Source organism: Mustela putorius, unplaced genomic scaffold, assembly GCF_011764305.1.
Source record: "Mustela putorius furo isolate JIRA1106 unplaced genomic scaffold, ASM1176430v1.1 tig00000842_pilon_pilon_pilon, whole genome shotgun sequence".
Taxonomy (NCBI): domain Eukaryota; kingdom Metazoa; phylum Chordata; class Mammalia; order Carnivora; family Mustelidae; genus Mustela; species Mustela putorius.
The window spans coordinates 1699584-1726983 of record NW_025421493.1 but is presented as its reverse complement, the minus strand read 5'-3'; the positions used below and the strand labels follow the sequence as shown (position 1 = coordinate 1726983).

At 37.9% G+C, this 27400-nt stretch overlaps 1 protein-coding gene across 3 annotated transcripts in view; it reads left to right on the top strand.

The window, feature by feature from the left end:
- The window catches only part of PCDH19 (protocadherin 19), a 143431-nt gene that overhangs the window by 66229 nt on the left and 49802 nt on the right, over window positions 1-27400 (top strand). For 2 of the 3 annotated variants that reach the window (XM_004777177.3, XM_004777179.3), the window contains 2 exons: window positions 1089-1147; window positions 9309-9481. In XM_004777177.3, the coding sequence (XP_004777234.1) occupies window positions 1089-1147; window positions 9309-9481 (232 nt within the window). The remainder of the gene's footprint in view (window positions 1-1088; window positions 1148-9308; window positions 9482-27400) is intronic. The other variant, XM_004777178.3, reaches the window with a different exon arrangement.

The window sequence follows — 27400 nt, the reverse complement described above, 5'->3', positions numbered from 1 at the left end:
CTCTCACAGTTAATGTCTGACAGGTAGTCACCTGAAAGCAACCTGTTCTTTTGTTAGCTAGATAGCTATTGTGTTTCCTTTTTTAGGCACTTTTAGTTGAAGTGACTTCAGGAGGGCCCCAGGGAATTGTGAGTACGGTGGGGATGTCTGGTAGGCTAGCAGGAGGATGGAGATGCATTTGGGCATTTTCCAGTATCTACAGTGGTTCAGTGAGAGTAGTGCTTTAGTGTTGGGGATAAGATTAATTTTTTCAGGACTTGCAATTACTTCAACATCAACGTTTACCTGCATTCCCCCCTTCTAAGGCTGCCCCCTTTGGGTGCTCCTAAACGTTTTCTCATTTCTTTCATCTGGCAGGTGTTCTGCATTTGCTTTTGTAAAGCTGTTTCTCTTGCAGTCCTGCTGTAATCAGATTAGGCAGTAGTGTTTTAATGTTAGGAGCTGAGACAGGGTTTGCTTGCAGACTTCATGTTTCACATGAAAGACTTTGGTACCCCCTGTGGACTGCCCTTCACCGGGTTTCAGGCATAATACTTGTTTGCCTTTATATCTGTGATAAAACTAAGGCCTTCCTGCATAACCAGTGCTGAGCAAAATGTCTTAAAACAAAGGGAAGTGCAGAGTTTAAATCCACAGGAGGGGATTACCTTGCCTGCATTTCCATACCTATGGAATAAATATTTTAACATGTTAATTATCTGCTACTAATAAAAATACCTTTGAACTTCCAGTCAATTTGATGGGCACAGAATTATATCCACTGGGAATGGGAAACAATTAGTATCTGTAAAGATTGTGGGTCATGCTGTATCTTCCTCTAAGTGCTTGCATGGTCAGTAGCCATCCATATTCTAGGGGATGTTTGTGTCAATTTCATATTGGTTTGCAGGTGAGGGCTGCCTCAGCAGAGCCCCCAGGGCTCTAAGGAGATAGCAGGCATTCCTCAGGCTGTTACCCAACTATGGCCTTGGTTTCTGATTCATTCATTGCTTCTCACCAGGCAGAAAAATTCCCCCTAAGTAGGACAGTTTGGCTCTTTTCATAAACTGTCTATGTGACATTTTTAATCTTTTTTTTTCCTATTGCAGACTGAAAACTATTCCTTTGATTCCAACTACGTGAACAGCCGAGCCCATTTAATTAAAAGGTATGTTGGTTTGCTTGCCTATTTCTACAACCAAGCTTCATTTAATAGAAAAAGCAGACCAGATTAAACCTTTTAAATGATGCCTTTTTTTAAAGATTTTTAAAAATTTATTTGAGAGAGAGAAAGAGAGAGAGACAGAGAGAGACTCTCAAGCAGACTTCCTGCTGAGCAGGGTGGCTGACTTTGGGGCTGGATCTTATGACCCCAAGACCATGAGTGGAGCCAAAACTAAGGAGTCGGGTGCTTAACTGGCTGAGCCACCCAGGTGCCCCATGATGCCTTTGTTTTGGGATTTTACAACGAATGCCCATCTGCTTATTGTAAGAAATTTGAAAAATTCAGAAAAACATTAAAAAAAATCACTGATAATTCCATTATGCCAAAATAATCACTGTTGGCATTTTACCATATTCCTTTACATCAAAAGGTATGCATAAACACAAATTAAAAAAACTGGGGTCGTATTAAAATACGGTTTTATATGATGATTTTGAAATCTAATATTAGAAAACAGATACTTTCAAAATCATGTTCATATAAAAATTCTTGTTGCTCTGCACTTAAATTAAGAGAGGCCTTAAAGCAGTTTCTCATGTGGAACTTTCAATGAATTTCAAGATTGCGGTTGTTCCATCAACACTGGAATCATCTTAAAGCTATGTTAATGCGGATTAACTAATTTCTTATATTTAAGAATTTTGTAGATGAGGGAGGAAAAGAATCTTTGCATGAATTCCATATTTCTTAAAATATTTGGAAGTGTTTCAAATACAGCATTCAAAATTAGGGTATGTGTGATTGGTTGGTCATAACTCAGTTATCCATGGAGCTGCAGAGTACGGAGCTGAAGACTGCCAAGGAAGTTTCCATGTGTGGTGCACCAAGGTTCAGGGATCCCACTAAGGAGGGAGAACCAAACAAAATGGAGAATTTATTGTGCTGAAAAACCAGGACTGACTATTCAGTTGATGCCTTTATTATTGCTTCATGCAGATATGCTCTTGAATAGTCCAGGGGTTATTTGCGACTAAAATTAAACTCTGAGCGTGTTTGTTAAAATAATATAAATAAAATAGAGAGGCAAGCAGGGTATGTTAGAGCTACAGTAGAGAAGATGTGAAAATGCTATTATTTTGCCAGCTCTGATCCCATAAATTTATATCACCAGATGAATAGGATTTGAAGAATGAACTGGCTTGTTGAACAAGCCACTTTAATTAATATTTAATTTAATTCATGATGTGCAGTAACCCCTGAAAACATGTTAGGTTTATCTATATTGGTCTGGAATGCTTGTGACCTTAAGTGATGATCATTAATTATGGTTAATTAAAATGAATAGCCCAGCATTACCTGTCATAGCACAGTTTGGAATTTTTTCTGAGGATTTGGGAGGACTCCATTTTGAATATTTCCTTAGCTCACAGAATAAACTCAAAGGTAAGGAATTCAAAATTGTCTGACTGATTTGTTTTCATAGGAAAACAGCCCCTCTTTATGTGCACTGATTAGAGTAACTTCACAGCCAGGTTCTGTTTTTGGAACCTTGAGGGCTTTGAAAAACCACAAAGGCCTTGGAATTTATGGGATCCATTGAGTTTAGACAAAACACAATACCTGGAAAGATACAGGAGGTCTTGTGTGCTATGCTTTTCTGGGGACTAAGGTTTTTAAAATGTAAAATGTGTGGAAAATGTTAAGAGAGAGTGGTAACACCAGGTGATAAAAACCCTGCAAACTGTGTTCAAATAGCTCCCAGTAATGTTTGAAAGGGCTTTCACTGTATGTAGTTTCTTGAGGATCCATTTACACACATGGAAAAATCTCGCAGCCAGGAAATTCTGAATCTTGTTATCAGTTTTAATTTTACTATCAAATCCTGTCACTTTTTTTTAAAAGATCTTATTTATTTATCTGAGAGAGAGAGAGAGAGAGTAGGAGCATAAGCAGGGGGAATGGCAGAGGGAGAAGTAGATTCCCTGCTAAGCAGGGAGCAGGAAGGGAAGAAATGGGGCTGGATCTCAGGACCCCAAGTTCATGACCTGAGCCAAAGGCAGATGCTTAACTGACTGAGTCACCAAGGCGCCCTTCAAGTCCTGTTTCTTTGAATCCAATTTCAGGAGAGTTTTGAGAACTTCTTTTCCTATCCATTTTTTCTTTTCCTCTCTTTACTTCCAACTTATCCACGGATGCTTCTTGGACCCTTCTTTTTGGCATTCTCCAGCAGTCATTACCTGTCTTGTCCAGACAGTTTACACCCAGGCTTCTTTTTCTCTCTCGCTCGGGTAAGCCAACAGAAAGACAGAGAGCAAGGGGGTTTCCCTAAGCACAAATCAAAGCTGAGAAGGATAAAGTGTGGATCTTGAAGGGAAAGGGAAGATAGATGGCACATCATCTTTGCACCACGGAATCTGGTGTTATATTTCCATATTTTCGTTTGTTTTCAGAACATCACCTAAAACCTGCAGGTATACCCAAGGTTTATGTCAGGATTCCAGATTAACAAACCGAGACAGTTCAGAATTTTTTTCTGGATGTGCTTCCTTCCTGCTCTGTTTGTTTCCTTGGTATCTTCTCAGCGCAAGGAAAGCCGGCAGTTGCACTTTGCTCCTGCTACAACACTCTCTTTCTTCATGCTTGGTTTCTGTGCTGCTGTTTGATATCTACACCTGTAGTGCTTCTGGAGCAATGACAAGCAGGGCATGAGGCTGGAGCACAAAGAAAATAAAGCAGGAAATGAACAAGATAGCATAGCAGTGTGGTGAGGAAAATGAACCTCGACTCCTAAAGCATACAGATTGCTTTCCTTTTCCACCCAGATTGTTCTGGGGGTTTTGCCGCACCTGGTATCGTGCCTTGTCTATAACAAGGGCTGGTATGTGTTTCTTGAATGAATGGATGAACGAAGTTGAAGAAAATCTCAGCATTTTTTCCAATGAGAGCGAGCACTAAAGTTCCCTGTGAACAGCAATTTCTGGGGCTCCTGGGTGGCTCTGGCATTAAGCGTCTGCCTTTGGCTCAGGTCATGGCCCCAGGTTCTGGGATCCAGCCCCACACTGGCTCCCCGCTCAGCTGAGAGTCTGCTTCTCTCTCTCCCACTCCCCTTGCTTGTGTTCCCTCTCTCACTATCTCTCTCTGTCAAATAAATAAATAAAATCTTTAAAAAAAAAACCCAGCAATTTCTGACCTTTGATGTGCATTAGAATCATGTGGGAAGCTTGTTAAATGCAGTCTTTAGCTCCATCCCTAGAGAATCTCCAGTTTTCATAGGTTCCCAAGGCGATTGTGATGAGGGAGGAGATCCGGGAACCACTGAAGAATCATCCTTATATTCTCTAAATATAATTACAATACTCTTTACTTTTACTTCCTTCTCATTATTACTCTTAGATGGCATTCCTTGGGTATGTGGTGTCATCTACTAGGAAGATATGACCTGTTTCCTTTCAGATTATTCTAGCTTTTGGAAAGATTTCCAATATTTTAAAGGATAAATACAGGCCAGAATTAGAATAAGGATTATTCATGAAGCATTTTGTGAGTAACTCTTATGTTCAGAGTCTTGCTCTGGGTGTTTTCAAACAAATCTATCCCTTTGTTGGCCACCAGCATGGTCATAGAAACATTTGCATTTACAATACCATTGCAAATAGGTACCCCTAATTTATTGTCCCACAAAAGTTGGTTTACAAGTTTTTCATTTCCCAAGAGGTACACAGGTAATAAAACAAGTGAAATTAGCATTTTTTTATGCCTAAGATAAATGTTATTTGTTTTGGGTGAGTAGCCATTTACCAGGCTGTTTCACAATTTGCAACATCTTGCTCACTGGGTCTTAAACTTTCCCCATATCCATTGATTAAGTCACTAAATGTCCTTACAAGACTAGAGTAAGTGGTACTTAGTTCATCACATAGACAAACTGATCTTTAAGTGGGTTAACTATTCCAGGGTTTGCAGGAGGAGAGTTAGATCTCTTACTTTTTTTTTTTTTTTCGGAGAATACATAGCTATCACTTTGGGAGTCTTTTAAAAAATTTTTACTAAGTTTTTAATTTCAATTCCAGTATAATTAACATACAGTGTTATATTAGTTTCAAGTGTACAATAAAGTGATTCAGCAATACTATACACTACTCAGTGCTCATCATTAAGTGTACTCTTAATCCCCATCACCTATTTCACCCATCCCCCCCCACCTCCTTTCTGGTAACTGTCAGATTGTTCTCTGTAGCTAAGAGTCTTTTTCTTGGCTCGCTTCTCTCTCCCTCTCTCTCTTTCTTTGTTTTGTTTTTTTTTTAAATTCCACATGTGAGTGAAATTGTATGGTGTTCATCTTTCTCTGACTGACCAGTTTCCGCTTAGCATTATACTCTCTAGCTCCATCCATGTTGTTGAAGGTGGCAAGATTTCATTCTTTTCGTGGCTGAATAATGTTCCTTCATATATATACCACCTCTTCTTCTTTTTTTTCCATTTTATTTTATTTTATTTCTTTTTAGTGTTCCAAAATTCATTGTTTATGCACCACACTATACCACCTCTTTTTTATCCATTCAACTACTGATGGATTGTTAGGCTGCTTCCAGAACTTGGCTATAATAAATAATGCTGCAATAAACATAGGGGTACGTATAGCCTTTCAAATTAGTGTTTTTGTATTTTGGGGGTAAATATGCAGGATTGGGATTACTGGATGGTAGGTTTGTTGTATTTTTAATTTTTTAAGGAAACTCCATATTATTTTCCACAGTGGCTGCACCAGTTTGCATTCCTACCAGCAGTGCATGAGGGTTCCTTTTTCTCCACATTCTAAGCAACACTTGTTATTTCTTGTGTTTTTGATTTTAGCCAAGAATACCTTTTACACTTACACTACCAGTTCCAAGTAGCCAATCCTTCACTATTTTATTAAGTCTCTCATTTCTATCTAAAAAACAAAATCTCTGAGATAGTTTGTAATATTCGGATGTATAAAAATGGATGATCAAACTTTAAAAAAGCAGATCTAAACCAATTGGGTGAACATAAATAGTGATCCTTGACATTCAAATCACAGCAATTAATATTATATTTATTGTGAGGCTTTTGAGAAGCCAAGACAAAATGGTAAGTACACCAGAGTACATAGTTCTCATTTTTCAATAACAGAAGGACACACATTTGACAGAATTTCTTTTCCTGTTCCTGAAATCTAGAAGCAATTAACATAGTGAACAGTGTCTGACTATAGTTTATGGAAGATAGAGAAACATTATTTAACTACAGATTTCCTGTATCAATCCTAGAAAAACACCACAGACATAATATTTAATTGTAACTCAATGAAGACATTACCATATGGCGTAATGATCATATTAAACAATAACCATTTTTTGAGCTTTTGTATTTACCCAGTACTTCATGTAGGGTATCTCGCTGAGTCCTCAAAATGGCCTTGCAAAGAAGGTTTTAGCAAATGCATTTTACAGACAAGGAAACTGAGGCTCAAAGACATTAGCTATCAGGCCCAAGGTCCAATCAATGAGGTGGCACAGTATGGATTGTCACTTGTTCTAATGACAGCACTCTTTCCACCATAGTCTGGAAATCCAGCATGCCGCAGGAATAGAGTTTTAAAGAACCTAAAGCAGTGGTTTTTAACTGAGGATGATTTGGCAATATATGGAGACCTTTTGGGTTATAATTTCTGGGAGAAGCACTACTAGCATCTAATGAATAGAGGCCGGGGATGCTGCTGTACATTCTACAATGGGCAGGATGGTCTCTGACAACAACAAATTATGCAGCCCAAAATGTCAATAGTGCCAAGGTTGAGAAGCCTTGGTCTAAGGGATGGCAAATTGCATTGTTCTCATATTCCTCTTCAACATATGTCTCAAGCCTATTTTGGCAACTGCTGAAATGCACTCAATTCAGGGTTGATGTCTCTGGCTTAGAGCAACAATTTTGTGTTGTAGATTGAAGAAATTTTCATGTGCTCCAGGTACCAGAAATGCAGGTCAAAAAATTAATTTTGTTTTCAAAGTATACAAACCAGGTAGGTCATTTCCTTTATTCTGAAAATCAGGAGTCCATGTGGGAAGGACCAAATACTATTTTTTCTAAAAGACAGACTTTGAATCTGTTCAAGCTCTGGCATTAGTATTTACAGGACACCACCACATCTGTGCTGTAAAGCTAGAAATGGCTACACACTCTAAAGCCTGCATTTCCAATTGGTCTTCTTGACCATAAAAGAATTTTAAGATGATTGGTTTTTTAATAGAACTACATGCTGGTGGGTCCACAGAGCTGAGGAGCTGCATGACATAATTTGGAGGAGCTGAGTGAGTTGGCTTATTGAACGATTTTAGTTTTAATACAGGTGATGCTCAGTGATCCTTTCTGAAAATAATTAGCAAACAGGTCAATGCTTTACTCGCTCCTGCTCTTCATTTTCTTATAATTATGGCTTCCCAGTTAGTGCCCTTTTGATCCTTTCTTTTTCATATTCAGAGCAGCAAGAATTCTACATCTAGGTTGGTCATATGTTAAAAATCTGCAGTGATTCTTATTGACCAATGTGGTGAGTGACAGTGTTTCTACTGTGTCCATGGCATAGCTCTTCATCATGTGTACTGAATGTTCTTACCGAGGCCTCAAAGAGCCAGGCCTGTGGATGTACAAGGTTGAGCACATCAAACAAGTTTGCACTATTCTCTCCACAGGCTCCCTTTTCACAGGTATAGTAGGTCCGTTGGGACTTGTCCTAATACACAAGCATGACTCTCCGTTGTTGAGACAACACATTTTCTTGAGTCTGTCTTTGCTGCTTCCTCACTGATGGGGGAACAGGTTCATCATTCACTAGGTATTTCAGATTCATAATTTATGGATTATGTTGCACATCTGTTGCATACTGTTGCACATCTGTGGATTCTGTCAGGACATACAAAGTATTAGAAATAGCAGGTGGGGCCTCTATGGATGTACCTTAGGTATTATCCTCTATTTTTTTTTCAAGGTTCTTGGATTGTATGTTTAGGGCATTGTATGGTGGATTGATTTAATAAATACAAAAAAAAATTGGCCCATAAACTCCTCAGCTGCAAGTTTTCATATTCTTAGCATAACCGCACCCACAGTTTTATTAGAACTCACTCTCTGGTTCTCACTTTTGTCTTACTGTGCATGCATTGAGGCTTCTCTTCTCAGTTCCTTCCTCTCCCTGTTTTCTTTGAAACTGTCTCTCTGACTTTCTCAGTTAAAACTGATCTGAGTTCTCTGATCCCGATAATCCTTTCTATTTTAATTGCATTACCTCAATTTCTGCCACTTCAATTGCTGGGGATTAGTAGACATCTTTGGAAAAGCAGTATACATAGTGGTTAAGGGTCCAGGCTCTGGAGCCAGACTGCTTGGGTTTGGTCTTAGATCTGTTGCATTTTTATCAGCTGTATGACCTTGGGTGAGTTACGTAACTTCTGTGTGCTTCTGTTTTTCTCATCTGTAAATGGGAATATTTGTGGTACCTTTCTCTTACATAGTTGTGGTGATTAAAAAAAGTTAATTCATGTCAAGCACTTAGAATAGTGCCTTATGTATAGTAATTGCTCAGTAAACATTATCTATTATTTTACTTTAATTATATAAGAAGAGGGAAAACCTTATGAAATGGTGATATTATTTGCAGGTTGTTGTTTCAGATTTTACCTTCTTCCACCGTGCCTGTAGTAATGTTGAAGATAATGGAATGAAAGTATTAGCTACATCAACATCCAATAGTGGGAACCTCTCTGCAGCATTAAGTTCCATTATCTTTATTTTTTTTAGATTTATTTACTTATTTACTTACTTGAGAGAGAGGCAGAAGGATAAGGAGCGAGAGAATCCCAAGAAAATTCCCTACTGAGCACGGAGCCTGATGTGATGCGGGGCTCGATTTCACAACCCGTAAGATCATGACCTGAGCTGAAATCACAAGTTGGACAGTCAATCAACTGAACCACCCAGATGTCCCAAGTTCCATTATCTCTAAACAGAAATTCCTCTTCTTTCTACTCTTTTGGGCAATCTAGTCACTGTTGACCTCACCAGAGAGCTGACATCATCCTGGCTCTGAAAGATTTTAAAAATTAGATGATCACAGTTGTTAATTCTCATTCTTTCTTCAACCCAGCAGCTCTACCTTCAAGGACTTAGAGGGCAACAGCCTGAAGGATAGTGGTCATGAAGAGAGCGACCAGACTGACAGTGAGCATGATGTCCAGCGGAGCCTGTATTGTGATACTGCTGTCAACGACGTGCTGAACACCAGCGTGACCTCCATGGGATCTCAGATGCCTGACCATGGTAAGAGCTGGTTGGATGTAAGTCACAGCCATAGATCACAGAGAACCCAGAATGTTTGTAGGTACACTATACTACTTTACTGTAATGAGTGTGTGGTCAAGGCGTGCACTGTGCTCATGCTGAAGAGCATCTAGAGTTGTGAGATGTCCTGACACCAGACCAGATTCTTCTTTATCCTCCCTAGTGGATCTAGCCTAGTGGATCCCCTAGGTTTGTATAATGTTCAGGCATTTTAAAAGCTGACTACATGTACATATTGCATACATTCTCTCCAATAATAACTGCACTGAGCACATAGAAAATGAACAGATGCCTTCTCACCAGGAGTAAATGCCTCTTTCTGCTTTAGTACATGAAATTTAACTGATCAGTCGAGTTGCACAGAACATAGCACTAATGAGACCAAAGGGGTGGGTTTTATTTCCGTATTAAACTAGTTAAATTTACTCAGAGAGAGACTCTGTTCTCTGACCACAGATTGTATGCCCTTTACTGAAGAGAGAAAGTACCAAACTTCCAATTTTGTCTGTGGGGCTGCTATGCCAAATCCCTCTAGCCTCCATACACATGCCTGCCATTGATCATAGGAGAGACCGGTGTAAGAAAACATGGCTGACTCCAAGCAACATTCTGGGCATATGAAAAACACCTCAAAACAAAGCTCAGGACTGGCTTTCTCATATATGAAGACGAGTCTGTTTTTGTGAATACAGCCACACATGCTTTAGCAAGAGGAGCTATTTAAAACCATGCTGGGCATAAACCAGGGTATGAAAACATTAGCAGAGTTCTGCTAAGGCAGAGTGTTCAGATGGACTTGGGCACAAATGTCATTTTCAATGTTTTATTGATGCAAACATGCTGGGAAAACAGCCTGTCTTTTTCAATTAAGAACTATGAATTCAGCTTGGTGTTTAGGCTCAGTGAAGCTTCAGAATGCGTGGCTATGTCTTGAGAGAAGCTAGATGCAAGCTCAGCTGGAAGCCCCACTGCTAAAAGACTTAAAGAGGAGAAAACAAAATACGGTGATTATGTGCTGGTCTTCAGCTGTTTCATTTCACTGTAAACATCATTAAATGCTTTTGTTTTGGTCTTATAAATGAATCCAAAGGGGGAAAAATTGCACAATTCAAAAAAGGAAATGTTTTTCATGGAAAAAAAGTTTGTCATTGTAGATTCTGTTAAATGGCCCCAAATCCATCCCCTCCCCAGAGGGCTCAAGTGTCAAAGTCTATAATATATAGAGGTCATTACTAATTGTGCATTGCTTTCTTCCCTAACTGGCAAGTGGTGACATCCATGGAGATAATATACTTTCTGGGCAACCTTACTAAGACTAAAGATGAGAAAACTGGACATTTATATAACTGAAACAGAGACTGTTTAATTCTCAGAGGATTAGTAGTGGGTCACAGGGTATAGACCGGTATGTATCACTTACTAGCCTTGTATCCCAAAAAAGTGCTTTTTCATTTATATCAGAAAGGGTTTTAATTAGATGTTTTTTAAAATGAAGTGAATCCGGGAAAGGAAATGGTCATAATTGATTCTCACTTTATGCCTGGCTAGAATAGCTCTGTTTTAATTTTTGTCGCATTTTTCTAGAAAACAGTATCAGTGGACTATGCTTAATTTTTCTGAGGGAGTGTTTCTTACAAGTGGGATGTGTTGTGTGTGTGTGTGTATATATATATATATATATACATATGTATATATATATATACATATATATACACATATATATATACACATATATATACACATATATACATACACATATATACATATATCATGTAGATTGTATAATAATGAGAGTTTTCTAAAGCAAACATGTGGCATTATTCCAAGACTCTCCTACATAGAAGGTGATGATTAAACACATGCATGTACACACAGACACTTTTTGCTGTTCCATTTTGGCAACACTTTCATATTTTTTTCTCAGTATTCAGTTTTCACATATATATCTTAATTTTTTTTCCATCATTCCAGCAGTGGCTAAATCTTAAGCCAACCCTTGAGTTTGCTTTCTTTCACTTTCGTTTGGCTGAGTCATTAACCTTTGGGTACAGACGGAATTCAAGTTGTGCTTACATCTCAGGCTCTACCTTATGAGTTCCCAGTAACTTATGAGGTTTCGGTAATAGTATTTAACTGTTATATCTCAAATAAGCTCTAGGCTGGGCATGTAAATTGTGTCACCTCAGTTATTGCTACCTCAAACAACAGCAACAATTTCAATAATTAACATTTTATAGCATTTTACTATCTCAAACTAGGATTCACATAGTACTTCTCATTTTATCCTGAGGCAGAGTAGTTGAAAGACAATCACTGAGCCAATTAACCACATAGACCTGATCTCGTAACCATTCTAACAAGAATAGTTCTAGGTATATTAATTCCAGGGCAATATGGTACTGTTTCTTCTGGGGACTACCAATTTGGAAAGGTCACGAGGGAAAATGGAATCTTCTCTGGACTCAGACCTGCACTGAAAGTCTCAAAGATTCTTTGAGGGGGAGAAAGATAGTCCCTGGCGTCTTTGGTTCATTGATGCTGTGATGGGCATCTCAAACCCAAGTGCCCTTGTTTTGGCTTACCTTGGATTTCATGTCTGTAGATTTCTGTGTTTTCTAACTTGGATATTAGCACAGCATTTTTCTTTGCATGTATAGAGACCCATGATTGATAAGGAATATTAGGATTTTCAATATAGAGATAATTTTATGCATCTGTTAATTTTTTCTTTGAGCAGGAATGGGTTGTTCAGTGAGCTATTACTGTGTTGCCAGCATTGAGGAAAAGGTATAAATTATATTTGCTCCCCACTTTCCCAGACACCTGGGTCCTGTGCTTCTAAACACTGCCGAAGTTTCTTTGGGTTTTGTTCTCCTAACTGCTACAGCAGAAGAATGCTTAGTGTGAATGTTAAAGGTACTTCATGACTTTCAGAGTAAAGTCCCAAATCCCTTAATTTTCAGCAGCCCATCTTTGAGAACAGTCCTCTAGGGATGGAACCTAGAATCAGGTATATACCACCAAAGAAGAACAATGTCTGGAAGGCTTTTGCACCCAAAGGGCAAAGCCAGGGGTTTAGCCCCTTGTGTCTGGATTGTGTTTTGACTGCCCCAACCTAACAGTAATGAGCTGGGTTAGGGTGGAGGTAAGAAGGAACGACAGGAATCTGCTTTCCAGATTATTATCAATCCTAGTATCACTCAACTTGCCTAAGTCTAGGTCACTTGGTTAATGAACTGGTTGAGCTGAATTTCCTTGTTGCCAGGTGATTGAATTACACATTCATTTATCATTTGAGTGCCCTTGAATTAATATGTCTCAGCTTGTCCCCAGTAATTCAGCTCTTATTGTCATGGCTTCCCCGAAAAGAAGGTGATGGAGAATTCTTTATCCTGCACTTTCTATTTACATATAGCACTTTTTGGAATGTTATCTCTCTGTAGCTCTCAGAGTGCCTTGAGAGCAAGGAAGTGTTGTCATTCAGCATATTTTACTGCCTGATTTGTTCTTGAGGTGATTTGGTGCTGAGCTTAAATCCTTTAACCAATGCCTTTTCTTCCCGAATTTGCCTTATTTGGTAAAATTACCAACTTCTGGCAAGGCCAAGAATTTTGCCTTATGCGACTGCAGCAGACAGTCTCCAAGAAGAGTAACTGACCATTAGAGAGGTAGAGGTGCCAGAGATTCACGGGTTTTTTTTTTTGCATAGTTAGGGGTATCACTGGGTTTGAATCTCTTCCTCTCAGTTATTTCTGGGTTGAGTAGTGCTGGGGTTAATAGCTTCCTTCTCTTCCATGCTTCTTTGCATGACCATTTGTCATGACTTGGATATACCATTATGTTTACTTAAATATGTAGTCCTTTTGGGAATCATGTCCTAGAACTATACATTCTAGTCCCAAGCTCAACTAATTTGTTTCAAATCATACTCATTGTCTCTTACTTTATGATTTTAATTATTGATTATAAATTCATCAACTGAAAAGATGACTCTAGTTGCACTAATGTGGATCTAGTTTGGAGTTCACGACAACACTGACTTGGTTTGCCTCCCATGCTAATTGATACCACATGGAAACAACATACAGAAATTCAAAATAACAGCTATTTGCTTTTGTATACAAATACATCTAAACACGATGTAATGATTGCTTTATTTCTGGAAATACAAATCCTTTTGGATTTTATTAAACTTGTTTATTTGGTAGTTTATGACCTGAATATCATTTAACACGTTTGTTGTGTAAAACATGGATCGAAAGAACTTGATCTGTGCCTAATACAACTGCTATTACAAATTAACCATGAAAATATTCTGTAGGTTTCATACTATGCATATTCTGGTTTCAATCACAGGTATATTAAGATATTTACACTTCCAAAAGTATATCAGCAATGTGTAATTTTATTTTCTCTAGACTTTTAATGAAATTATGATTTAGTGACTGAACATCCTTTGCTTATCCTCTTACCTATCCCCCTGACTCACCTCTCATCTCACTAAATTTCCAAACACTCATTTCAATTATTCTCTTGGCAAAACAGGGTGTTCTCAATGGAGAATATTTTGTGACATTGCAAAGCAGTGTGCTGCTGGTCTCCAGAAATGGTAGCATGGACCAGATGTTCATAGAGTAATCGAAAATTCCATTTTATCAGAATAGCATTTGCTGTCAAAAACTTTTATCTTTACTTCAACAAAGAGGTTGATTAGATCCCCTTGGACCTGAAGTAGCATCTTTGAAGCTAGATATACTGTTTTGCAATTCATGTGGTTTGTTATCCCCTGGTTGCTCACATAGAATCTTTTAAAAATGTCTTCAGCCTCATGCATATATATACACGGTGAAATGTTTAATTACTTGAACAATGGAATGTATATGCATATAGCAAATCTATGTATGTGATGTTCAGCTGTTTTCATCTATCTCAGGTATACAGTATTCTAATGCCAGGTAGGAACAATCCATGAGTAGATATGTATCTTTCACCTGTTCATTCAAACAATAATTTTGAGTGCTCACTGTGTGCCTGTCTCTGGGAATTGAATGTGTCAGTTACTGTTATTATTGACTGTGAAAGTTCTCATCTCTTTAGCTTTGCTTATCATCTGGGGTTTACTGAATTGACCAAGGTCAGCTCAATGATGAAATGAATGACTCTTTATGATTTTAGAAATCATTATAAGAATAGAGCCTGGTACTATTAAAAACCTTATTAACGTTGTGTCAACAAGGTGAAAGAAACAATAAAAGACTTATAATCAAGATCTTATTTTAAATAAGAATATCATGAAAGACTCTTCCATGATGCCCTAATTTGAACAATGTCACAGAAGTAATCATTTTGTTTTTAAACCTATCAGCTCTGAGGCTGAACTTCTTGCTTACTTTTAGTTAATTTCATTATAATACAATAGGTTTAATCTCTGACATGTCCAGTTACCTTGTTGGTTTAGAGGCACTCAGTGGTACTCAATGCTCCGTCTTCCTTTTCCTCTGATGTCCAGGAACTTTTATCCAGTCTCAGTCTCAGCAGTGGCTGGGCATGTGGGAATACAGGGACAGGTGGGTGATTTGTTTATTTCAACTACATTGCTGCACCAGATAATTGGACTCCTTTCAAAGCGTTATTTACATTTTACTGGCAAGACAGTTGCTGGAATAAAAAGTTGTCCTTAACTAATGGAAACATCCATGCTGTTAGCAGTTGTTTGCTACCATTATTTTGGCATGGGCCTTTTGGTCAGAGAATTCTTTTAGGACAGTTGTCTTCATCTGCTTTGAAATAGAAACACCGTGCCCCCCACTTTTAAAAGAAAAATAAGATGTTTTCCTGATCCACTTGGAGCTTTTAGTTGTCTCATATTCAATGTCTATTTTAAAAATTGATTTTAATTACCTGTGGAAACAGACTCATTATTCATCAAGAAAATAGATGTCAGGGGCTTTCTTGACTAGTTGACACTAAGAATTTCTATATTTTTAAGCACTTAGAAAGCACTGGAGGATGGAAATTATATAAAGGGAGCACACTGGATAATTAAGAATTTTATTCTCTAGGAGTTTATGAACCAGTAGCACAAATAGTCTGGTATGGAATAGACCACATAGGATCAGTGAAGAAATTAATCAAGATTATTTGAACTGGAAAGCAAAATACATTTCAAAGGACACTGATGTAATGGAATCCCTTTGGTGGAATAGTGGAAGGCAGGCCCTGATATAGTAAGCTAAATAAAATTAGACTGTATTTGGGTGATTTGCTAGGTGAAGGTTTGCCAATTGCTTTATGATAAAGCAAGTTCCATAGGCCATGATAAGTAGGGACACTGTCAATAGGATAACAAATGAGAAGCAAATCAAGTTGTTTTATAGGGCTAGATCATATGGGTTGCTTTTCATACTCAAAAAAGTCCATTGAAATGTCAAGATCCTCATCTTTTTTGGGTCTTTCTATTTAATGACATTTGTGTCCTATTATAAGGTGGTTAAGAACCAAAAACTCCATCAGGATGGGAAAACATAAATCTAAATTTGTCATTTACATATTTATGAAGTTGTTTTTCTGTTTGTTTTCCCTGAACCCCTTTATTATAAAATAAATATAGGGAATTGAGTCTAGTCATAATTTAAAAAGCAATTTCAAGAATACCAAAATCATTTGTCATTCCTTTACTGTATGGGCAAAATACTCGTGAGATGGTTTTCCTCTTTTATGGATACTTTTTGTCATCCAGAGTCATGTCTTAGCCTCGGGTATTTTTGGTCTCTGTCTTTACCAGATGGGTGATTGCCTGTTTACTTTGGGCCAAGGAAAGGCAATTTCACACATCTACTTTAGAATTGTGGCTTTTTGACAAGCAAGTCTTTTCAATTTCTTTTCCTCCATGGCTTATCCCCAGCAAATCCCCAAACGTGGAAAAATCAATGAGATCCAGACTGGAAAATGTTTGAGCTGGCCCTTAGAGCCATCATTAAAGTTGTTTTTTTAGAGACTTACACACAGCTCAAGGTGGGCAGACAAAGTCGATTCTTTTGCAACTGGGCAGAATGCAGTCCCATGAACCAGTTATTCTGCCATGCAGGGAGAATACAAACCAGTTATCTATCGTTGGGCCAAAGAGATGATCAGTGAGATAAGAGTCTCTAGAATTGTTTTGGAGCAAACCCTTTGGGGTTGAACATTTGTGTGCAAGTGACAAAGCCAGGAGGGTGTTGTGGGATTTTAGGTTTTGTGGTGAACCTTGAACTTTTTCACTCAAAAAAATGCAGGTCTAAGAATTGTCATTGGAGGAATTTGTGAGATGGTGTGTCACAGAAATAATTTGAAAGGCACGGACTCCAGAAGTGGCCAAAGGAGTTTATCAGAAAACAAGCTCTTTGTGGCTGCATTTATTAAAAGTTTGTCTCATCGAGGTAGCCTCATGAGAGACATTTGTCTTGTGAGGAATCCTGGTAATCAGAAATAATAGTTCTACTTCATTATTCTTTGCAATAGTATAGACAACAAACTTGCAAGCTGTTAAATCTGAGATAATAAATACCATTTTATCATGTTAGTTCTTTTATTTATTTATTTTTATTTATTTGAGAGAGAGTGTGTGCATGTGTGTGGAGGGAGGGGCAGAGGAAAAGAGCAGAGAGAATTTCAAGCAGGCTTCCCACTGACCAGATAGCCAGATGCTGGCTTGATGCAGGACTCCATGCAAGGCTAGATCTCACAACCCTGAGATCATAACCAGAACCAAAATCAAGAGTCAGTTGCTTAACCTACTAAGTAGGCTCAGGTGCCCCCTAAGTTAGTTCTTTTAAACCATAGTAATAGCCACTTTAATGGCAAATGAGGCACTTCAGGTTCCTGTTTTAGTTTAGCAAAAAGATTTTCAGTTTGGTGTAAGTTAGAACCTTAAACATACATTCATTCATCTTCTCCTATCCCAGTTAGCTAAGGCTTAGGTTCTTTCTAATTCATGGTCTAGTGCCTAGTGATGCAGGAGTGCCACTGTAACCTGCTTTAAATAAAAGCATAACTTGTTACCTTGCCCTTTTAAATAGATATCTGTAAACAAACACTGCTGTAATCACCTGGAGAAATTTGGTAGCCTTAGTTGATTCCAGCAAGGCAGCTTTCCATCCATGAGTTTTCAAATTTAAAGCCAGTGCCAGAGATGTTTTCCAATTTGTATGAGGCAGCTTTCTTCACTTCTAAGTTCATATAGACTCTCCTTTCTATCCTTAGCTTGGAGAATAATAGATTTTTGACTACTTGCTTTCTTTCCTCCTCTTGGAGTTTCCAACCTGCGTGAACAATAGGATATTCCCCCTTTTAATACATGGATAAGTGGGAAAAGAGGAATAGTATAGGTTCCAAGATATTTAGACTGGTCACACTGTTCCAAGGCATCAACATGTGCTGTTTTTAATCATTAAAGAGGCTTTCAGTTGTTCTGAGCATCCAAAAGAACGGTTTTGATTTTAATTTAATTTAAAAATCAGCTTATTGAAGAAGAAATGCCTTCAGCACGTAAGAGTCAGCTTGCCCACTGTTGATAAACCACAGCAAGTCAGATGCAGAAGTTGACCCACTATTCATATGCAAATATATACGATTTTAAACTTGGGGAACTATTATTTTTATCACTAACTAGAAAATCTAGTCCTTTTATTATTTTTTTAGTTTTTAATTCCAGTTAGTTAACATATGGTACTATGCTAAGTTTCAGGTTCAGCAGTTCCATACATGACCCTGTACTCATCAGGATGGACCACTCCTTAATTCCTATCTCCTATTTAACCCATTCCCCCACCCACCTCCCCTCTCCTAATGATTAGATTGTTCTCTGTAATTATAATTCTGGCTCTTTCTTTGACTCTCCCTCTCCCATTATTTTCCTTTGTTTATTTCTTCAATTCCACGTATGAGTGAAATCATACAGTATTTGTCTTTCTCTGTCTGACTTACTTCGCCTAGCCGAATACTCTCCTGATCCATCCATATGGCAAGATTTCATTCTTTTTTATGGCTGAATAATAATCCCATGTGTGTATATACTACCTCTTCTTTATATATTCACCAATCAGCGGACACTTGGGCTGCTTCTGTATCTTAGCTAATGCTACTATAAACATAGGGGTGCAGGTATCCCATTGAATTAGAATTTTTGTATTCTTTGGGTAAATAACCAATAGTGCAATTGCTGGAACATCAGGTGGTTTTGTTTTTGACTTTTTGAGGAACCTCAGTACTGTTTTCCAGAGTGGCTGCACCAGTTTGCATTCCTACCAATAGTAGTGCAAGAGGGTCCCATTCTCTCCACCCTTGCCAACACTTGTTGTTTCTTGTGTTTTTTATTTGAGTCATTCTGACATGTGTGATGTGATATTGCATTTAGTTTTGATTTGCATTTCCCTGATGATAAGTGATGCTGAGCATCTTTTCATGTGTCTCTTGGCAATCTGGATGTCTTCTTTGGAGAACTGTCTGTTCATATCTTCTGCCATTTTTAATTGGGTTGTTTTTGGGCTGTTGAGATTTTGTAAGTTTGAGAGACTGAGAGAGAGAGAGAGAGAGAGAGAGAGAGCAAGCACATGGGCAGGGGCAGAGGAAGAGGGAGAGAGAATCTTAAGCAGACTTTGGCTGAACATGGAACCCAACATGGGGCTTGATCTCACCTTGAGACCTGAGCAGAAACCAAGAGTCTGATGCAGAACAAACTGCACCACCCAGGTGCCCCTCATATTTAGGTCTTTAATCCATTTTGAATTTATTTCTGTGTATTGTATAAGACAATGGTCCAGTTTTCCTAACACCATTTGTTGAGGAGGCTGTCATTTTCCCACTGGATATTCTTTCCTTCCTTTTTGAAGATCAATTGACCATATAATTGTGGCGTTATTTCTGGATTTTTTATTTTTTTTAATTTAAATTCAATTAACCAACATATAGTATGTCCTTAGTTTCAGATGTAGAGTTTAGTAAATCATCATTTGCATATAATACCCAGTGCTTATCACATCATGTGTCCTCCTTAATGCCCATCACTCAGTTATCCCATCCCTTCACCTACCTCCCCTCCAGCACCCCTCAGTTTGTTTCCTATAGTTAAGACTCTTCTAGATTTTCTGTTCTCTTCTATTGATCTATGTGTCTGTTTTGTGCCAATACCATACTGTTTTGATTACTGCAGCTTAGTAATAAAACTTATGGTCTGAAATTATGATGTCTCCAGCCTTGTTCTTCATTTTGAAGATTGCTTTTACTATGCAGGGTCTTTTGTAGTTCCACACAAATTTTGGGATTGTTTGTTCCAGTTTTGTGAAAAATGCTCTTGGTGTTTTTGGCAGGGATTACAGTAACCATGTAGATTGCTTTGGGCAGTATAGACATTTCAACAATATTTATTCTTCCAGTCCATGAGCATGGAATGTCTTTCCATATCTTTGTGTCTCCTTCAGTTTCTTTCATTAGTGTCTAATTTTCAGAGTATAGGTCTTTCATCTCTTTGGTTAGGTTTATTCCTTAGGTGTCTTATTATTTTGGTGCAATTGTAAATGGGATTGTTTTAAAATCTCTTTCTACTGCTTCATTATTGGTATATAGAAATGCTATAGATTTCTGTACATTGATTTTGTATCCTGTGACTTTGCTGAATTTGTTTATCAGTTCTAGCAGTTTTTGGTGGTCGTTGGGTTTTCTATATATAATAGCATGTCCTCTGAAAATAGTGAAAATTTTACTTCTTCATTGCTGATTTAGGTGCCTTTTATTATTATTATTATTATTATTAGTTGTTGTTGTTGTTGTCGTTGTCTGAGTGCTGTGGCATAGGACTTCCAGTACTTTGTTGAATAAAAGTAGTGAGAGTGGATACTTGTTGTTCTTATTCCTAGGAGAAAAACTCTTGTTTTTTCCCCATTAAGGATGATGTTAGCTGTGAGTTTTTAAGATAAGGCCTTTAATATGTTATGGTGTGTTCCTTCTAAACCTCTTTTGTTGAGGGTTTTTATCATGAATGGATGTTTTACTTTGTCAAATGCTTTTTCTGCATATATTGAAATGATCATATGGTTCTTATTCTTCCTCTTATTTATGTGATGTATGACTTTGATTTGTGAATATTGAACCACCCTTGCATCCCAGGAATAAATCCCATTTGATCATGGTGTATGATTTTTTTAATGTATTGTTGAATTCAGTTTGCTCATATTTTGTTGAGGATTTTTGCATCTATGTTCATCAGTGATATTGACCTGTATTTCTCCTTTTTCAGTGGTATCTTAATCTGGTTTTGGTATCAGAGTAATGCTGGCTTCCTAGAATGAATTTGGAAGTTTTCCTTCCTTTTCTATTTTTTCAAATTTGGTTGAGAAGAATAGGTATTTACTCTTCTTTAAACGTTTGGTAGAATTCACCTGTGAAGCCATCTGGTCCTGGACTTTTGTTTGTTGGGAGATTTTTGATTACTGACTCAGTATCTTTGCTGGTTATCTGTCTTTTCAATTTTTAAAATTTCCCTCTGTTTCAGTTTTGGTAGTTTATATCTTTCTAGGAATTTGTCCATTTCTTCTTGTTTTCCAATCTGCTGACATATTGTTTATCATAATATTCTCTTATGATTGTATTTCTGTGGTGTTGGTTGTTAGTTCTCTCTTACTTGTGATTTTGTTTGGGTCCTTTTGCTTTTTTTCTGGATATAGGTTTATCAATTTTATTTATGTTTTATTTATGTTTTCAAAGATCCATCTCCTGGTTTCATTGATCCATTCTATTGTTTGTTTAGATTCTTTTTAAAATATTTATTTATTTATTTTTGAGAGAGAGAGAGAGAGAGTGTGTGGATGGAGGAGCAGAGGGAAAGGGAGAGGGAAGAGAATCTCAAGCAGACTTCCTGTTGACCACAGAGCCCAATGCTGGGCTCGAGCTTATGACCCTGAGATCATGACCTTAGCTGAAATCAAGAGTTGGATGCTTAACCAACTGAGCCATACAGGCATCCCATGTTTTTATTTTTGTTTTGTTTTTTAGATTCTATATCATCTATTTCTGCTCTAATCTTTATTATTTCTTTCCTTCTGCTTGTTTAAGGTTTTATTTGTTCTTCTTTTCCTAGATACTTTAAGTGCAAGGTTAGGTTGTTTATTTGAAATTTTTCTTGAGTTAGGCCTGTATTGCTATAAACTTCCCCCTTAGAACTGTTTTTCTTAGAACTGCATCCCAGAGGTTTTGGACTATTGTGTTTTCATTTTTGTTTCCATGAACTTTTTAATTTCTTCTTTGATTTCCTGTTTGACCCATTCATTTTTTAGTAGCATGTTGTTTGGTTAAACAAGCATGTATTTGTGGTCTTTACAGATTTTTTTTCTTGTGTTGACTTGTAGTTTCATAGCATCGTGGTCAGAAAATATGTACTATCATGATTTCAATTTTCTTGAATTTGTTGAGGTTTGTTTTGTGGGCTAATATGTAATCTTTTTTAAAGACTATTGCATATTCAGTGCACTTGAAAAGATTGTGTATTCTGCTGTTTTAAGATGCAGTGTTCTGAATATATAAGTTAAACGCATGTATTCCAGTGTGTCATTCAAAGCCATTGTTTCCTGTTGATATTCTGTTTAGATGATCTGTCCATTGATTTTGGTGGAGTGTTAAAGTCCCCTAGTATTATTGTGTTATTATCAGTTAGTTTTTTTTTTTTTTATGTTTGTTATTAACTGTTTTATGTATTTAAATGCTCCTAAGTTGGGTGCATAAATATTTACAATTGTTATATCTCCCTGTTGGATTGTTCCCTTTGTTATTATGTTGTTTTCTTTGGCTCTTGTTACAGTCTTTGTTTAAAGTCTATTTTGTTAGTTAGAAGTTTTGCTACTCCAGCTTTCTTTTCACCTGCATTTGCATGTTAAATGTTTCTCTATCCCATTACTTTTAATCTGCAGATGTCTTTAGATGTAAAGTAGATCTCTTTCAAAGCATGAGAGACTGTGGACTCTGAGAAACATACTGAGGGTTTTAGAAGGGAGAGGCATAGGGGGATGGGTGAGCCTGGTGGTAGGTATTATGGAGGGCACTTATTGCATGGATCAATGGGTGTGGTACATAAACAATGAATCTTGGAACACTGAAAAAAAATAAAGTAGTATTTAATGGAGTAATACTTGGGTATAAAAAAATAAAAAATAAAATGGGTCTCTTGTAGGCAGCATATAGAGTCTTTTTTTTAATCCATTCTGATATCCTGTGTCTTTTTTTCTTTCTCCAGATTTTTATTTAAATTTGGTTAACATAGAATGTAGTATTAGTTGCAGATGTAGAATTTAGTGATTCATTAGTTACATACAATACCCTATGTGCATCACAACAAGTGCCCTGCTTAATCGCCATCACCTATTTAACCCATCCCCATGCTCCCCTCCCCTCCAGTAACCCTCAGTTCATTCTCCATAGTTAAGAGTCTATTTCTTGGTTTGCCTCTCTCCCCTGCCCCACATGTTCATTTGTTTTGTTTCTTAATTTCACATATGAGTGAATTGATATGGTGCCTGTCTTTCTCTGACTGGCTTGTTTTGCTAGTGTAATACTTTCTAGCTCCTTTTATGTTGTTGCAAATGGCAAGATTTCATTCTTTTTTATGGGTAATAATCCACTGTCTTCTGCATGGAGCATTTAGTCCATTTACATTCAAAGTAATCATTGATATGTATTTATTGCTATCTTATTATTTGTTTTGTCATTGTTTTTGAAGATTTTCTCTGATTCTTTCATGTTTTGCTGATTTTATTTAGTGATATATTTGGATTTTTTTCTCTTTATTCTTTGCATGTTTATTACTGGTTTTGATATATGGCTACCATGAGGTATATAACCTCTTATATAGCAATCTTTATTAAGTTTATGGTCATTTAAGTTTGAACCCATTCTCTTCTCCCACATTTTCTCCCACATTTTAGGTGTATGTTATTATATTTTATAACCTTTGTTGTGAGTTCCTTGACAAGTTTTTTGCAGGATTATTCATTTTCACTATGTGTTGGTTACTTGTGTACTGTAACTTTTGGTCTCTTCTTTCCATTCAACATGGCCCTTTAAAAGGTTTCTTGCAGAGTTGGTTTAGTGGCCATGAACTCCTTTAGTTTTTGTGTCTGGGAAAGTGTTTAATTCTCCTTCTTTTCTGAATGATAGTCTTGTCAGATAGGATATTTTTGGCTGAAGATTTTTCCCATTCAGCTCTTTGAATAAATCATGACAGTCCCTTCTGGCTTATAAAATTTCTATTGAAAAATATCCTGCTAGTTTTATGGGTTATCCCTTTTAAGTTAGTGACTTTTTTTTGTCTTGCTGCTTTTAGGATTTTTTCTTTATCACTCTATTTTGGAAATTTAATTACATTATGTCCTTGTGTCACTCTTATTGACTTTGATGGTTGTCCTCTGTGTCTCTTGAATCAGGATATCTGTTTCCTTCCCCAGATTAGGAAAGTTTTGGTTATTTCTTCAAATAAATTTTCTGTCCCCCTTCCTCTCTCTTCTTCCTTTGGGACTTCTATAATATGAATGTTATTATATTTGATGGAGTCATAGATTTCTCTAAGTGTGTTCCTGTTTTGCATAATTCTTTTTCCTTTCTTTTGTTCAGCTTGATTACTTTCCATTACTCTGTCTTCTAGGTCACTAATTCATTCCTCTGCTTCTTCCATCCTGCTGGTCATTCCAAGTGTGTTTCTCCTTTCATTTATTATACCCTTTATCTCTACTATGTTATTTGTTATCTCTGTGTTAAGTGCCTTAATCATGTCCTCCAGTCTTCTGAAGTCCAGTGAGTATCCTTATTGTCATTGATTTAAATTCTCTATCATAAATATTACTTATATCTGTTTCACATAGATCTCTGGCTGTGGCCTTGTCCTCTTCTTTCATTTGGGATAAATATCTCTGTCTCCTCATTTTCTCTGCCTCTCTCTATTTCTCTGTGTTAAGAAAGTCAGCTGGGTCTTCTCTTAAAAATAGTGATTTTATGAAGAAGAGGTCCTGGAATGCTTGCAGTGTGGTATCCGTTTTTCACCAGAACATGGTACTTCAGGAGAGTGTCTTATGTGTGTTGATTATGCCCTGCTGTTGTGTCTGAGTCACTTTTCATTTCTGTGCAGCTATCTGCACTGACTCTCTGTCTGCTGTGGTGTGGGCTTGCTCTCTGTGGTGTTAGTGGGACCCAAGCAGGCTAGCTCTGATGGGCGTGTCTGCCAGGGAACTTGGAAGCAGGGTGGTGGTGTTAGAAAAATGTGCCCTGGGCCAGTAGTTCTATGCCAGATCCTCTGAAATGTTCTGGTTGCTGGGGGCAACCAGCCAGGGGTATGAGGCTAGGTGCAGCGTGCAACACTGGCTGGGGGCATGCTGCTGGGCGCAGTGTGGTGGTTTATCCTGGTGCAGTGGCTGGGGGTGGGTGTGTGGAGCATGGCTGCAGCTGTACACCTGGTGACTGTGCCCAAAGTGTGAAGCATGGGACGCTTGACTTGGAATGGTGCAAGATAGCACCTATGGACACCTCACTGGGAGTGGCATGAGGCAGCTGCTGGGGATATGTGACTGGGCGAGATACACAAGGGTGTCTTGGGTATAAGAGCTAAGTGTGGCACTGTGGATGTGTATGGTATTTGGTGGCAGCTGTGCACCAGGCAGCTGGTGGGGTGCATGCTCAACTTTCACAAAATTTGCCCTGAGCCAGGGCTGAGGCCAGCAGGATTGGAGTGGGCAAGTCCTCAGGAGAACTTGTGCATGTGGCACACTGCTAGATGGTTAGTTAGCAAGTGTCTGTGTAGTCCTGCCTCTGGCATGTGTCTCTATGCTTATGCTCTGGAGTGGGGAGGAAAATGACTCCTGCTAGCTCCCTTGTGTCCAAAGTCCCCCAAGATGTTAAGAAATCAGAATGAACAGATCTGTCTCTTGTTGCCCTGGTGTTGTGTAAACTGAAGTTTTTGTGTTGCCCCTCTATGCTGCTCAGGCTGCTCTTTCTTTAAGGGTGGTGACTGGCTATCACTGGTTCTCTGGGCTCCCCAGTGTTGAGTCGGCTGAGCTTTAAAGCTCCAGTTTAGAAGCCCCACTGGTTTTACAAGCTCATGTATTCCTATTCAGCCCTTCTGGTTTTTAAAGCTGTGTGTTATGGGGATTAGTCTTTGTGAACTACCCGGTACAAGGGCCAGTTTCTAGGCTCTCTCTGAGCGTGCAGCTCTCCCCGTCCTGTAGGCAGCCTCTATCTGTCCTTACTAACCTTCCAGATGCAGCTTCTTCTCTATATTTAATTGTAGGGTTTGTTCTTCTGCCAGTGTTCAGATTGTGTCCAGTTTATTGACTTGGATGTGGATGATACTTGTTGAAAACATTGGATGGGGTGAGCTCAGTGTCCTCCTACTCCACCATCTTCCCAAACTCTCAAAATTTAGTCCTAATTCAAAGGGCCATTTTATTCCAGAGACATGCTACATATAAATATCTGTTCTTTTTTTTTCTGGAAGAAAAACAGATGCACCAAAGGTTTAAAGATTTTATTAATGTCAAAATGCAAATCAATGACTAAGTCAAGAGTAAATACCAAAGTGCAAATTCTTTTGCTTGACTCACTGACTATCAAACTGCACATTTTAGAAGTTGAGTGATTATCTGTGAGTGACGCATGAAGTTTGGGTTTTCCTACACTGGAGAATTTTTGCTGAATGGCAAAATAAGCATTCAGAAGTACAGTGTCTATGCACAACATGGATTGTTAAGACCTGGAGCAAGAACTTTGTGCCAACGATCAATTTAGAAGATATCATTGTGCCTCTCAGAGCTTCACTAAACCCTTTAAGATTTATAATCGATGTGAACTGAAGTAGGAGGCAAAGACAAACTTCCTCCTTTGACTACAGAAAACATTATTTTACTGTTAGACCCAGTTAGCTGTAGGATAGGTGTATTGAATCACATTAGCCTTCTGCTAACATAGCAAGTGAGTGCTTCTTGAATTCAGATGATGATCAATCTATGCAACTAAAGAGTCTTCAAACACATTTTGCTGCTGGAGTTGGCACCAAGAAACCACCATTCCAAACTAACCATCTCTTAATAATCTTTTGGTGTTTCATTTGTGACGCTAATTAGAGACCCATAAAAGTATCTGCTTTGGATCTTTGGTTTAAAATACAATTTTCAAAGAGATACAATCCACTTTAAGGCTTCCTTTAGTATGGTGTTTCTCCTCATGAGGGAAAACGACTGATTTGGCATTGAAGTTTGTGTGATTAATCCATAGTGTTCCAGTAATTTAAATGCCAGAAAAAGTTGCTTCAGTAGTTGGTGTAATTTATTATGCTCTCCAGATTCCAGTGGTACTGAAGTGGGTGGCAGATGTTTCTATCAGCATTGTATGTCCACAGTCTGAAGGTACTCATTCCCAGCCTGTAGCCTTGCCTTCCAGACTGCTTATCTGCCTTTTGCTTTGGATTTAATTCCTTTTGATTGCCTGAGGGGTTAGGCCTGTGTTTTGCTTCCTTTCTGCAAGATGATGAGCCAAGAAATGAGCGTTGTACTGTTGGATGAAGGAAAAGGAAGTCTTCTATATTGTATAAGAGCTGTTTAGCTCAAAATGATAGCTTATCAAATGGGCCCATTCAACATTCAAACTATTACATTTGCATGGTAAAGATGAAGGGCAAGCATTTCTTGCTGCTGTAATGCCACATTCCCATTCCATCTCTGATAGGTTTCATACCCAGAAATAAGTGCATCACTGAGCAAAGAACATTGTGACATAAGTGTTGAGTGTTGAATGCCTATCTTCATCCTGTGCTTTTGTTTCTCCATCTACAGCACCTTTAAGTGCCTCATTTCTCTTTCATTTGTCTTAAATAAAAATTACCTACAACAA